The 15,392-nt window shown below is 41.7% G+C and overlaps 1 protein-coding gene across 6 annotated transcripts in view; it reads left to right on the top strand.

Annotated features, from left to right (window-relative positions):
• Positions 1 to 15,392, top strand: part of LOC131684896 (unconventional myosin-IXb-like) — a 240,142-nt gene that overhangs the window by 141,984 nt on the left and 82,766 nt on the right. For all 6 annotated transcript variants that reach the window (XM_058968140.1, XM_058968141.1, XM_058968138.1 and 3 more), the window contains 3 exons: positions 615 to 736; positions 11,646 to 11,782; positions 11,861 to 12,096. In XM_058968140.1, coding sequence (XP_058824123.1) covers positions 615 to 736; positions 11,646 to 11,782; positions 11,861 to 12,096 — 495 coding nt within the window. The remainder of the gene's footprint in view (positions 1 to 614; positions 737 to 11,645; positions 11,783 to 11,860; positions 12,097 to 15,392) is intronic.

Raw genomic sequence — 15,392 nt, 5'->3', positions numbered from 1 at the left:
ATTAGTGAAAGCACATTCATGAACGTACACTAATTTATTCAGTGTCACGTAGATTATCTTTTTAAAGCGTATCGTTGTTTACCCCTTGTTAGCTGAAATCCGCAACCCTCCTACATCGACACAAATACCGCATTTTTGGCATAAATCTGCCGATGACATAGTGACTTTACGGATGTCAGCTTCTTGGAAGACATTTATCTTTCGAACTGGCAGCTTAAACCATTCGTGCAGCAGCTCGGCGCAATGGAAAACAGATGTTCGAGAGAAAGTCTATCTCCTCAACAAACCGCGTTATGATTCCGAGGATTTCGCGAAAACAAACAAAACGTACATGTGTTGTTGTTTACCCTTACCGAACGCGAAGAGCGAGCCACGCCCGGTAGCGCCCCGGTACAAGAGCCAAGAGCCGGTTCCGCACAGGTGATTACCCAGGGGTGGAAGGAGAGGCGTTCGGAGGAAAAACCACCTCACCGAGTAAACAAATTACAAACATTCATCCCCGGTTTATTTTTTTGTTTTTTTTTACCTCGCATTGCTGCAACTTTTCCCCATTCGCGGGTACCATACAGTTTAAACTGATCCGTTGCTTCTGTTTTTTTTCTTCTCCTTTCTAGGGCAACAACTATGAACTGGCCGAGGTGGCCGGTGAGTGTAAGGAACGACGACTCTCGTCCCACGAGAAACCCGTCTCCGTGATGCTTCTGTGGCCGATGCATTCGGAGAAAGATTTTCATAGGTGAGTTTGTTTTAATTGATTGTCGCAATTTTTTCTCCGTTTAAGGATCAAGCATAATGCTTCGTTATAGACAGAACATCAAAGCCGATTTGAAAAGTTCAAATGGAGTCTGACGCTGCGTCGGCGAGGAAACGTTCTGTTTGATCTTACATCTAATACACTGCAATAGTTTCGTTATAAACTTACAAGCTGTCTGGTTATGAACTCCTGACTGTCAATAAGCATTGTATAGAGTTTGCTGACTTTCTTTGCTTCGAGTTTGTTTCTAAATCCATCCAAAAATGATCGAATCTAGAAATTCTATTATTAATCCTGGCAACGCATTTTGTGTCCTGTGATTATAACGATCACCAGTGAGTGACAATTTCAACTAAAATGTCATTTTCTCTTCAGCTTTGACATGCTTGTGTAATTAATACATCGCTGTTTTGCACGTCCGTCGTTCTTTCGCCACCAATCATTTCACGCATCTTCGAAAGGCGTAAACATCTCTGCCTGACTTGCGGACAGGAATTTCACTTCCTAGTACATTGCGGTATACAATAACAAATGTTCGTGTACCAACAAGCAACGCTCGATTCATTCGGCGAGTTTAGAAAACTTTTCAACGAGAAAATTGATTTTCTACGCCAAAAAAAAATGAACACGAGGACCTAGTCTGATCTATTGGTGTGTTGTATCCGTCAATCGCGGCCTGGCAGTTATGTCATTTCACTATGTGTCACATTTTCAAGCAATAAATTTTTCCTCAATTTGCTTTCGTTTTGAAGCAGCTTTTGAAATGTTCTCAAAAGTGTTCTGTGAATCCTTTTGAATCCATGGTCCAGTTACCACAAACAACGTGCGCGCACAGCGGTCTAGAACTTTCGAACGGGTATTTTTATGGCCACTTTCCATTCCGAATGTTCCCATATGGTCGGGCACCGACTGACTTGACATTCGATATTCGCTGGGTCGTCGTAATCCATACACGATCATGAAAAGAAAATATTTTGCGAAAATTGCCCACCGCGCGCGCTCACTCGCGCCATAGCAAATTGGTTATTTGCTTTTGCTTTCCTTTCACGAGCCCTCTCTCCTTTTCGTCGCGCTCTTCTATGTTAGCTTTTCATCCTACCTACCCTTGCTGCCTTGGACGCGTCCGTAGCTGAGAGGACGAATGGATGGATGGATATGGTGCTGGGTAGTGAGGGAGGATGTTTGGAAAAGTGCAATTCGCACCCTGAACGGCTGTCACTCCAACTGACTGACCTGGAAGTGGTTGGATCTGCGGGGCGGCCCAACCGGCACGAAATGAGTGGTCAAAATTGACGTTCGCGCACCTGTTGGCGATTTGCCATGTCGGTTGGAGGGCAGGGTCCGATGGATTTAATGAAAGTTGAAATCAATACTGGTGTTTTTTTTTTTTTTTTTCATTTCGTTTATTTGATAGGCACAAATGCGTTAGCTTGGCGGTGCCGAATTCTTTTGTTTTTACATTTTGAATATCTTAAAACTAGGAGGTTACAATGTTGAAATATTTTTTTTTATAAAAGAGAAAAAATTTACAGCTATCTTAAGACTAGAAAAAAAAATTCTATATATAAGAGAGGGGGCAAAAGATTTTTTTTATGAAAAATTTTAAAACAAGGAATTCAATAGTAATAGTTTTTTAGGAAATATTTACAGTTATCTTAAAACTAACAATATAATTTGGTACACAAAAGGGGGAACAAATATTTATGAAAAATTTAGGGATACAATTCTATTTACAAGATGGGGGACAATAGTTTTAACAAAGAGTAGAAATTACAACTATCTTAAAACTAGGAATACGGAATACAAATTTGATTTTTTATCGGATACTTATGCTTGGTCATTTCCAAAATCGGTGTAGAAGTAGTTGTATCAAGGACAGGGGAGAGAAGGCGTAGATGGTGACCGGTAGAGAAGAGCAAAACTTGCAACTTTCAGGCAAACGGGAGATCAGCGAAACAAATTTGCGCCTCAGTCTAGTAGGTCGGATTGGCGGATGGTATTCTTCGGACCCGCGGGGGATCCTTCAAAGGGAATCCTTCGGACCTCGAGTCGCTCTCGCTTCAGATTCCGTAGTGATAAGGGCGACGGCGGTTACATAGTGGCAGTCTGAAGCATATCGGTTCCACACGGCAAGAGGAAACTTCTAAAAACGAGAAATAAAAAGAGAGGGGCTAAATTGGGATATTTATCGTTTTTATGAAAGTATAAATAAGGGACATATAGGGAAAATCACGATTTGCCAGCATATCTCGGACTGGGACATTGGATGGTCTACCTCGGGCCCGAAGGGAATCCTTTAACTGAGACCTGGCGTCCAAATACCCGGCGCATACCCAGACAACGTGCTCGATGTCATGATAGCCCTCGTCACAAGCGCACAGACTACTCTCCGCAAGCCCAATACGCCGCAAATGTGCATCTAAGGTGTAGTGGTTGGACATAAGTCGGGACATTACACGAATAAAATCCCGACCCACATCCATCCCCCTGAACCAAGGTTTCGCTGATACCTTTGGGATAATCGAATGTAGCCATCGTCCAAGTTCACCATTGCTCCACGAGGTTTGCCAACTGTTGAGTGTCCTCTGACGACAAATACTAAAAAATTCGTTGAAGCAGATTGGTCTTTCGTATATGACACCATTTAATGCGCCCACCTTTGCTAATGAGTCGGCCTTTTCATTGCCCGGGATAGAACAATGAGAGGGGACCCAAACAAAGGTAATCTGATAAGATTTTTCAGATAACGTACACAAGGACTCCTGTATCTTCCCCAGAAAATACGGGAATTGCTTTTTAGGCTTCATTGAACGAAGAGCCTCGATAGAGCTGAGGCTGTCCGAAATGATGAAGTAGTGATCTGTGGGCAGAGTGTCGATGATCCCAAGGGTGTACTGAATTGCAGCTAACTCTGCGACGTAAACTGAAGCAGGATCATTGAGCTTGAATGAAGCGGTGATAGTATTGTTGAAGATACCGAAGCCAGTGGACCCATCGAGATTTGATCCGTCAGTGTAGAACATTTTGTCACAGTCGACTTCTCGGAATTTATTATAAAATATATTGGGGATCACTTGAGGGCGTATATTGTCCGGGATTCCACGAATCTCTTCCTTCATGGATGTGTCGAAGAATACAGTAGAATCAGAAGTATCTAGGAAACGAACACGGTTGGAAGTATACGTAGAAGGATTAATGCTCTGTGCCATGTAGTCGAAGTACAAGGACATAAATCGGGTTTGAGAATTAAGCTCGACGAGCCTCTCGAAGTTTTCAATCACCAACGGGTTCAGAATGTCGCATCGGATGAGCAATCGATATGAGAGTTCCCAAAATCGATTTTTTAGCGGAAGAACGCCCGCCAGCACTTCGAGACTCATCGTATGGGTCGAGTGCATGCAACCCAAGGCAATGCGCAAGCAACGATACTGGATTCTCTCCAGTTTGATGAAGTGTATGTTCGCAGCGGAGCGGAAACAGAAACACCCGTACTCCATCACCGACAATATCGTTGTTTTGTACAGCCTGATCAGGTCTCCTGGGTGAGCACCCCACCATGTTCCAGTTATTGTTCGGAGAAAATTGATCCTTTGTTGGCATTTCTGTTTCAGATACCTAATGTGACATCCCCAGGTACCTTTAGAGTCGAACCAGACCCCGAGATATTTAAATGTGAAAACCTGGTTGATCGTTGCACCCATTAATAGAAGCTGGAGTTGCGCCGGCTCACGCTTCCTAGAAAAAACAACCAACTCAGTTTTCTCCGTGGAGAACTCAATACCCAGCTGAAGAGCCCAAGCAGACAAATTGTCCAAGGTATTTTGTAATGGTCCTTGCAAGTTGGCAGCTTTGGGCCCTGTAACAGAGACCACCCCGTCGTCTGCAAGTTGCCTTAGCGTGCATGAATTGGCAAGACAATCGTCAATGTCATTCACGTAAAAATTGTAGAGCAGGGGACTTAGACATGAGCCCTGGGGAAGACCCATGTAGCTAAATCGCGATGTTGTTAAATCGCCATGCGAAAAGTGCATGTGCTTTTCAGACAACAGGTTTAGCAAAAAGTTATTTAAAATTGGTGAAAGACCATGCTGGTGCAGCTTCTCTGACAGAATGTTGATAGAAACTGAGTCAAAAGCCCCCTTAATATCCAAGAAGACTGATGCCATCTGCTCTTTGTTAGCATAGGCCATTTGGATTTCTGTAGAAAGCAACGCAAGGCAATCGTTCGTCCCTTTGCCTTTGCGGAAGCCAAATTGTGTATCTGACAGTAAGCCATTTGCTTCAACCCAATTGTCGAGGCGAAACAAGATCATTTTCTCGAACAACTTCCGAATACAGGACAGCATTGCAATCGGCCGATACGAGTTGTGGTCGGAGGCTGGTTTTCCTGGTTTTTGAATGGCGATGACCTTCACTTGCCTCCAGTCATGAGGGACAATGTTACCCTCAAGAAACTTGTTAAATAAGTTCAGCAAGCGCCTTTTTGCAGTGTCAGGCAGATTCTTCAGCAAGTTGAATTTGATTCTGTCTAACCCTGGGGCGTTATTGTTGCATGATAAGAGAGCAAGTGAAAACTCCACCATCGAAAACGGTGTTTCGTTCGCGGTATCGGGAGGAGACGCGGCGCGGCACGTTTTCTGTACCGGGACAGAGTCCGGACAGATCTTCTTGGCGAAAGCGAATATCCAACGGTTTGAATATTCCACGTTCTCGTTGGTACTATTACGGTTACGCATACGTCGAGCCGTACCCCAAAGAGTGCTCATCGCTGTTTCTCTCGTTAACCCGTCGACGAACCGGCGCCAATAACTGCGTTTTTTGGCTTTTATTAAACTCTTCATTCGCCTTTCTAGCGACGCGTACTGCTGATAGCTAGCGGGTAACCCGTCTTCCCGGAAGGCCTTATATGCAGTGGACTTCTCCGCGTACAGCTCTGAGCACTCTTTATCCCACCACAGGGTGGGAGACCGTCCATGGGTATTCGCGCTGGGTACTGGTTTAGTCTGAGCTTGATTCGCACTGTCGAGAATCAAGCCAGCCAAAAACCTGTACTCTTCCTCCGGAGGAAGCTCTTGGGTGGATTCGATTTTAACGGATATCGCGGTCGCGTAACTCTTCCAATCAATGTTCCGTGTGATGTTATACGAGACATTGATTGTTTCCGATGGTATTGAACCGTTAGCAATTGAAATTACGATAGGCAAATGATCGCTACCGTGGGGATCCTGTGGGGACCTTCAACCTGCAATCTAACTGTACACCCAAAACGGTGAGCTCAGATTTTCTGTTTTTGGGCTCACAATCTCATTCCCAAAAGCAATCCTTTTTGAACATTGAGCTGTTCGCGCACAATTCGGGATGAGCGCAACGCTCACGCAAAAAAAAAACGATGACACACACTCACACACAAGGAAGCTTTGTTAGTATTTAGTTTCGTATCTTTCTTCTACACCTTACATTCCCCCCCACCCAACCACCACAAGCAATGTCATCACCATTGCTGCTGCTGCATTGCATTTTGTTTTGTTTCATTCTTTTCTTCGCTGCTATAAATAGCTCGTAACCTGAAACTTCTAGTAAAAAAATCTTATATCAGATTCAAGATTAGAACCGACAAACTTCTAATCGGTAAAAACATCTCTTTATTGCCCGTACCATGACGACACACTGGTGGAGTAGTATAATGGCGTATATAAAGCTTCACACTTATGATGAGTGAGATAATATCGTTTGCATCCCGCCGCCGCGTCGGTATTTCAGCATCGTCATTGACGCATTTTGCTTTGTACCATTTCCCCGCTCTGTTATTAATATTTTGTTTGTATGTATGTGTTGGGAACTAAGCCTTACTAGAAAAAAGATTAACGGGTAGCATCAAGACTGGAACCGACAAACATCCACTCGCTAAAACGCCTGCTTTACACCTTATGCCATAACGACACATAATGAGTAGTCGTTCGAATGGGCTATATAAACATCGCATCATTGCAGCAGTGATCACAAATGGGACAGTATGGAGACGATGGTATGTGTTATTCAAGTTATCCCTGCACTACATGAGCCAACAGTGTGTAGCTATGGGGTACGATATTGTATTCCACAAGTATGAGGTTGGTTTAACACTAATGCATCGTTTGGGAGCTTTTCGCTCACAGTTTGAGAGCGAAAAAAACAGAATCAATTCCGCTCTCAACGATTCGTTTTGGGTGTAGCGATGTCGAGCAAAGCGATAAATCCAACGCGCTTGCGCGTGCTGGTGGTGTAGGAATCCGCGTCATTCTCCCGTGTTTAAGATGGTCATGTTGAAATTGTCGCAAAGATCTTGGATTAATGTTGATCTATTATCATCGTGAAGACAACCCCATACCGTACCGTGCGAGCTAAAGTCTCCTAGAACTAGCCGCGGTGCCGGTAAGGATTCCGTGATATTACAAAGCGTTCGGTGCCCTACCGAGGCTCTAGGAGGAATGTAGATGGAAGCAATGCAAAGGTTTTTGCCTTTGATTAGAACTTGCCAAGCGACAATTTCAATGCCTGGTGTCGAAGGGAGGTTAATTCGGTTGAAAGAATGGCACTTTTTGATCCCCAAAAGTACTCCTCCGTAAGGGTTTTCTCGATTCAGACGAATTATATTAAAGTCGTGGAAGTTGAGATTTATATCGGAAGTTAACCAAGTTTCACATAATGCGAAAGCATCACATTTTAAACTATTTAGTAAAAATTTAAAGGAATCGATTTTCGGGAGGATACTTCTGCTGTTCCACTGTAGAACAGTGATCGAATCGGTGACCTCGTTCGATGACTTAGCCATCGAAGGATACGATCGCTGCAAGGAGGAGCCATTTAGTAGTCAACTGCTTCAAAAATGTTTGCACTATAGGGAGAAAACGTATCAGAAGGCTTTTAAGAGGATCAGTAACATTGAAAGCTGTGAAAATTAAGTCCACTATGTCAGAAAATTTCATTAGTCCGCTAATGGACTGAGTATCTGTTTGAAAAAAGGGGACACTTGGGGTTTTTGGTGTCCCTGGAAGTGGTGGGTACTCCTTGTTAGAATTAATATTTCCAAGTCCTGGAGCAAATTGCTTCGGCTTTTGTGCATCACTTCCGTTGGATTTATTGGTTGTAGATGGCGCACTCTGAGTGGACGACACCTTGGCACCCTTACGAGGCAATGTAGGGGAGGCTGGATTTCTCCTCTTCCTGGATTCCCCTGGGTTAACCAAAGATGTTCCCTCTCGTGGGTCGTCAGATTCTTGCTCAACGTTAGCCAAACCAGCATAGGGATTTTCGGACAGGACAGATGGCGAAGCATTCTTTACCATTTCTGCATAAGAACGCCTTGAGCGTTCCTTAAGGGAGCGCTTAATTTTATCCCCGCGCTGCTTGTATGCAGGACATGATTTAAGAGCATGTGAAGGGCCCCCGCAGCAAATACACTTTTCAGTTTCTTTGTCGCAAGAGTCATCCTCATGCTCTCCTTCGCATTTGCCGCATCGTTTCTTATTTCCACAATATGTGGCTGTGTGGCCCAACTGCTTGCAATTGCTGCAGTTCATGACCCGCGGTACGAACAGGCGAACTGGTAGGCGAACCTTGTCAAGGAGGATGTAGTTGGGAAGAGAGGACCCGGCGAATGTCACCCGAATCGAGCCTGATAGAGAGTAGGTAGTCTTACCTCCCTCGGTGTTTGCGGTATACAATTGTTTGCATTCCAAGATCTTAATCTGTTCAAGTGAGGGGTCCTTAAAGCAGCCAACCCCGTGCTCCAACAGTTCTTCGCATTTCAGGCCCGGTTCGGACACTACCCCATCAATTTCACAGGCCACACAAGGCACGTACGCTTTAAATTCCCGTGTAAAGCGCTCACAGCAAGCAATCGCGTTTGCCTGGCCGAGATCATTCACTAGAACACGTATCTTGTTTGCCCGAACACGTGTTATCTGAGTTACAGCCGGGTAATTAGCAGTCAGATCTCGAGAAAGTTTTAATATATTAACCGGTTTCTCTCCGGTCCGAAAATATACCACCCATGGCCCAGAGGAACCTTCTGGGTACTGCTTTATACGGGGAGCAATGCGAGTATTAGGGGGATCAGGGACTTCCATGATTACATCAGATGGTATTTCGCCCTCGGCCATTTAAGCACGAGGGCAGAGCGTTATATAAACGGGAATGTGTCTTATTATTTGATTTGAGTAAAGTAGGGAAAAGGAAAGAAAGCAAACGAGGAAAAAAAATAAAGCAAAACTTATCTGCAAACAACGTCGATTGTTCCGCACCAGCGAAAACAATGTACTGGATTTACTGTCGGCACCAGCAGAACGGCAGCTAACGAACGAACAAAGGATGACCTTGATTCACTAAAATTTACACACCGAACACCACTGTGAAATATAACGATCCGTTCCGTTCAAAGGTTGGGAGACGTATGTAGTCGATAAAGTTATTATAAATCAATCTATCCCCAAATTATGAGCTATAATCATAAAAATACTAAACATATTGAGGAGACAGCCTCAGTAACTCTACCACACATTTCAGGAAACACGAATAATTTTTTGATGAATATGAGATTTATAAGTATTGATTTCGAGAGTTTAGTCACGATTTTTGTAAACGGTTCATTTCACATCATGATTTTGTTATGATTTTTTTCCATTTCCATGCTATCCTCATGATCAATTAAGATACAGTGAAGACCCGTCTTATCAGCCCCCAATTTTGTCTACCCCGATTTTGTATACCCCCGAATTTATCAGTTTTTTGACCCGATTTTGTCAGCATCATAAGAAAATTGATAGTTAGTAGTTTGATGGGCTCTAGTAGACAAACCATGTTGAATTCGAATAAATCCTTTCTTAAACATATTTGTCTTATCTTAGAGATCCGAAATATGCAAAAAATAATTTTTTTTATTTTGCACTGACCACTTTAAGCGAAATTTAAACTAAATAATCAGAAAGGGTTATGAGGCTGTATCTAGGGACCAAGTAAGATAATTGTGAGAGCTTCTGTTTATTAAAAAGAACGAAAAATATATGTCCCGATTTTGTCAATTTTCCCGTTTTATCAGCCTAAAATTCACCAAGAAGCTGATAAAAACGAGTCCCCACTGTATCTCTTTCTCACACATGTTACTAGTACACGGTGTCTCTGGTAGAAAATATTTAGAAAAAAATCAGTATCGCCAAAATACTCACTTAGATGCTCCTTTTTCATCCGAGCATAACTTTGAAATGTTCTATCGGAGGGTCTAGAACGTTTATTTTTTTCAACATGTTGATGATCAATTTTTTAGGTAATTTTCAATAAGTAACTCTTAACAAATATCTCCCTTTTAGGAGGTTAAATCAGTGAGCACACACTGTCAGAGGAACGGGCTTGTAACGCTAATGAAATGCTTCGAAGACACCATTTAGTCAGCTTTGCGTTGGTATTAAGAAGTCTTGAAATTTACAAAACAAATTGTTTCCTTCAATTTATTTTTCTTCGAAATATATTTTTGCTCGGGGTTTTTTTGTAACTAATTCTTTTATAACAAATATGGGAAAGTTGAAATTTTAAAGTGCACTTTATCAAGTATTTTAATTTGAGTAGTCGACGAAACAAAGGATCTAAATGCATCAAATAAAGGTAAAATGTTGTGAAGAATCCAAAAATGATGTAATTTTGAGCAAGAAAAGGGTTAGAAAAGAATCCCGAGCAAAAAATTCTATTATCATGAAATATAAACAAAAGGGTATTGTTTTGCGGATTTGAAGAAATTCCAAAAAGTTATTGTAACAAGTTTATAACCCTATGTTGCCCCAAAAACTCATCTGTTTAAATATGTTCAGAACTTGATGCAAAAAATTGTAACGTTTTCTATATAGTAGCATTTTAAGGTAAAATATAATAGTATTGTAGTGCATTGATCGCAAATCCAAAAAAAAGTGTTCAAAATTTCCGGCAATTTCGGAAGATTAATCCACAAAGACAGTTTCATCTCATTTACCATTGGAGTAGGATGCCGATATTAAGCCAATGTACTTATATGTACTAACAAACACTGTAATCATTGAAATCGATAAACATACAAATGATCAAAAGGATGCACGTTTGTGAAAAAATGCTCTAAATTTAAGTATTAAACAATACATGCACATAACTAATTGAATTTAAAGAACAAAAATGAATCATTAACTAAGAATTCATTTTCTGATACCAATTATTCATTCAATGAAGTGTCCATTTTTTCCATATTAAAAAAGTTGTTGAAACGCAATATTTAAAAATAATCATCAAAATGTTTAAAAAAAATATTGTTCTAGACCCGCCGATAGTCTCAGATGAAAGAGGAGTATCTAAGCATTCAATTAGTGAATATTTCAGCGATACGGTTTTTTTTGTCTAAATATTGTTCTACCAGAGACACCGTGAGTACATTATAGAAGTGAAAACATGCACCAACTTGGAAAATTGAAAAAAGTGTTTGAGATCAGTAGATATAACTGACTAAATTTATGGATAAAATCGATCTCGATGATCCTTCCAATAACAAGATATAAGCATTTGACTATTTTGAATTGATGATCAGTTCGAAACGGATTGTTAATATGGCAGTATACATAGATATGTTTCATCGTATACTTTTTAGTCCTCATTCCAAACTGGTTTCCATCACGTCACTGGAAATAGATTGCTGGTATCCGAACTATATTTAGCTTGTTTATCTAATCAAAACTGGCGCCCAAATGAAACGGCTAATTTGCACCGAATGTGAGAATTGCTTCTTCGCATGCAACATTCTTTGATCGTAACCAGAAGTTTATTTCTTAGAAGCAAAGAGCAAATTTATTTTCACCCCGCGTTAAAATTATTGATTGTTTACCTTTTCTTTTACTTTCAGATTTTATTTACGTGAAAGACAAAGCGATGTTCCTTGGCTAGATAATTACGGACTGGATCCACAGATACTAAGAGACTTTATACCATTTCTATGTCAGAAAGACAATAGAGAATATCCTGATTTGTGCCAATTGCCAGGTGAGTTGGAAAAAGTAACCCACAAAAAGTGAATTAGTAAAGTGTGTAATTATTTTTCTGTTTCCTCTCCAAATGTAGACCTCAATGAAGCGACACTGCTGGAAAACCTTCGGCAACGGTTCGATGCTGGTCACATCTACACGTACGTCGGGAGTATCCTGATAGCGGTCAACCCGTTCAAGTTCCATCCCATCTACAATCCCAAGTATGTGCGACTGTACCAGAACCAACGGATCGGGCCGATACTGCCGCCACATATTTTCGCAATTGCCGACAATGCGTACTACAACATGCTTAAGGAGAAACGAAATCAGGTAGGATTCTGGAAAACTTGGTAGACTAGTTTAGCCTGGGTAAATTTCAATATTCGATTTCTACCCTGCAACGTCTCCGACATAGCTTGTCCAAATAGAACCGTAAATCAATAGTATATGTATAGTTGCAACATGTGCTACAGCAGCAACTTCACAACAAAAAAGCGTGTGGCAATCCATTTCACACCACTCGGTCACGCCCCTGTACCTACCACCGACACAACCCGCGCCGAGATTGACGAAAACTATTTCCATAAAATTTGTCTCAATCCGCTACCACCCGTAGCAGACATCCTCGCGTCCAGAGACACGGCCGGTTGTGGCCGTTCCAATTCTTTGTTTCTGCCGGGTAAAACGGTTCGCGAACCGAAGAAAAACAATCATAATTCATCGCGTTTAATAGAAATAAATAAGTGCCACTGACAGTACAAAGGGAGCGCATGCCGCGCGCGGTGGGTGCGATGATCCAACACTACCCAGACGGAGGCCGATCCAAAATTGCGCAGAGGAAAAAAAGAACTTCTTTTTTTTAAATATACCAGGATTAGATCGATGAAAATGGTAGGGTGAGCGGGCGTATTTTTGTCTTGGAAGAATGATTTTATATTTGTGTATCCCGTGTTATTCGCATCTTAGCGAATTTCTGACATGTCGGTCCTTTCTATTCTAATTAAAAAAAATAATATAGTTTATCCGACGTGGTGGACCTCCAGGCACATTTTAGAATAATCAGAAACTTTCTTTTAAACTTTGAGCTCCTTTTGCGCCATGTGCCGTAATACCGAGTAACTAACACCCCGTAACATGTAGAAAATATTTCAATCCATTTGATGGATTGGAATTTCAAAATTCCTCGCCAATTTTTTTTAGAACTAGGCACACATTCCTTTGAATTTTCCAATCCACCATAAGGAATTCACCCTCACCATCTTTATTTTTTACTACCGAACCCCAGTGACTCCATCTATAGTTTTCCACTCTTGCTTTTCGCTGTCTCTCGAGTTTGCCAACAAACATCGCAAAATTAATTTGTTATGACTTTTACGTTCTACAAATCGACCGATCGAAGAACAGCCGCCATAGTAGTAGCAACAACTTCGAAGTAGACAACGATGACGACGATGTTGAAAGTCTCTTAACCCTTATGGGTCACATGAACTAAAAATCAACAATCCGAGCGGTGCATGAAGCAAGTAAGCAGTGCACAGTGATCTGATGGTCGGTCAAACTATAACGACAGAATAACCGCATTAGAGAAATTTTCCAATTTTACTAGTTCGCCATGACATTTCAAACGCCGTTGTAGCACAGTATGTCTCCAAAATATGTTACAATTACGGATCGTTGTGGAACCTATTCGATTCCGACCAACCTCGTTCGTCAATGTGAGTCACTGTGCGCGGATCTAATGGAACGTTAATTGCTGTAGTATAGTATACGGCCAGCGAATATTTTACCCCTCCGGCAATTGGATTCACTGTGTTCGATAAATTAGCCATGTATGATTCAATCTAATTGCGCTTGTTAAAGGTTCTGTCTGCTGAAGTTATGATGTATCTATGTACACTGGGTACAATTGCTCATATCGATGCAACTATATATGGCGCAAAGGCATCTCAGCCTCTCGTTTGTTACAAATTCTGTCACACGAGTCCGGTGTGTATGAGCTTGGTAAGCGGGAGATTCTATGCGGATCGTCATTCTTGTCGAACGGATAGAGCTAGGGGTTAGGGCATAGTATCAATTTGTGTGATGTGTCATACAATATGTTTTGCCTTTCTCATATAAAGAAAGGCTATGCAATCACTGTAAAAATCGACTTTTTAACCGAGGCCCGGAGGTCCGAGTATCATACACCATTCGATTCAGTTCGTCGAAATCGGCAAATGTCTGTGTGTGTGTATGTATGTGTGTGTGTGTGTGTGTGTGTGTGTGTGTGTGTGTGTGTGTCATTTAAACTCACACAATTTTCTCAGAGATGGCTGAACCGATTTTCGCAAACTTAGTTTCATCTGAAAGGTATAACGCTCCCATAAGCTGCTATTGAATTTTTAGTTGATCCGGTTCCGGAGTTACGGGTTGAAGAGTGCGGTCACACAGCAAATTCCCATATAAACTGGTACCACCATAATGTTCAAATGATGTAAAACATATTAAAATTGATGTAACATTACTCTAGTTTGCGGGTCTGGATCACTAATGATCAATCAAAGCAGCTTTGACCACATTGGCCACCTATGACGGTTCATGACGCCCTCGGGGAACCCGCCAAGTTCCTAAGCTAATATCACACCCATTCCACAACGAATTCTCTACCGATTTTTACGAACTTAATTTCAAATGAAAGATACAGTAATGCCATTGACTGCTGCTGAATTTCATTCGGTTCTGACTCTTGCTTCCGGAGTTACAGGGGTGTTAGTAAGGATACACTGGAATTTCCCATATAAATCGGTACAATCGTAATACCTCAGAGGCTAAAAACTATTGAAATGGTCACCAAATTACTTCTAATCGTAGATCTAGATCACTGATTGCCAATCAAACATTCTTTGAATATATTGTCCACTATCGACGATTCCGGAATTCCGGGCATATTCCACAATTAAAGTCACATCGGTTCATCGGTGATGACTGAGCCGTTTTTCTCAAACCAAGTCTCAAATGGAAGGCAGAATATGCAGTTGCGTATTGCGTCGCCGCCCCCCCCCCCCGTCTTGCCCTTACACCTCCCTCCTTCATCACTCCCCTCCCCTTGGACCACCCTCACGCCCAGATTTCCTTCATCCACCCCGTATACCGAAATAAGATGAAGGATTTCTGACGCATCCTCCACACCCACTCTACTAAACCCCCATTCCCTACACGTTCAAACGCATTCCACCAACCTTTGCAAATTATAATCACATGAAGATAACATTGAACTCATGCTTATTAAGCTAATTAAATATTATTCTTATATAGAAAGGTTATGCAATTGCTCCAAAAACCGACTTTCTAACCGAGGCCCGGAGGGCCGAGTCTCATATAACATTCGACTCAGTTCGCCGAGATCGCAAAATATCTGTGTGTATGTATGTGTGTATGTATGTATGTGTGTATGTGTGTGTGTATGTATGTGTGTGTATGTGCGGATTTGTTAACAAAATGTCCACATCGGTTACTCGGAGATGGCTGAACCGATTTTTACAAACTAAGATTCAAATGAAAGGTATAATATTCCCATAGGTTGCTATTGAATTTCATTTTCAACCGACATCTTGTTCCGAATTACGAGTTGAAGAGTATGGTTACAA

The sequence above is a fragment of the Topomyia yanbarensis genome, chromosome 2, assembly GCF_030247195.1.
Source record: "Topomyia yanbarensis strain Yona2022 chromosome 2, ASM3024719v1, whole genome shotgun sequence".
Taxonomy (NCBI): domain Eukaryota; kingdom Metazoa; phylum Arthropoda; class Insecta; order Diptera; family Culicidae; genus Topomyia; species Topomyia yanbarensis.
The sequence above is the reverse complement of the archived record's forward strand: the minus strand, read 5'-3'. Positions and strand labels throughout refer to the sequence as shown.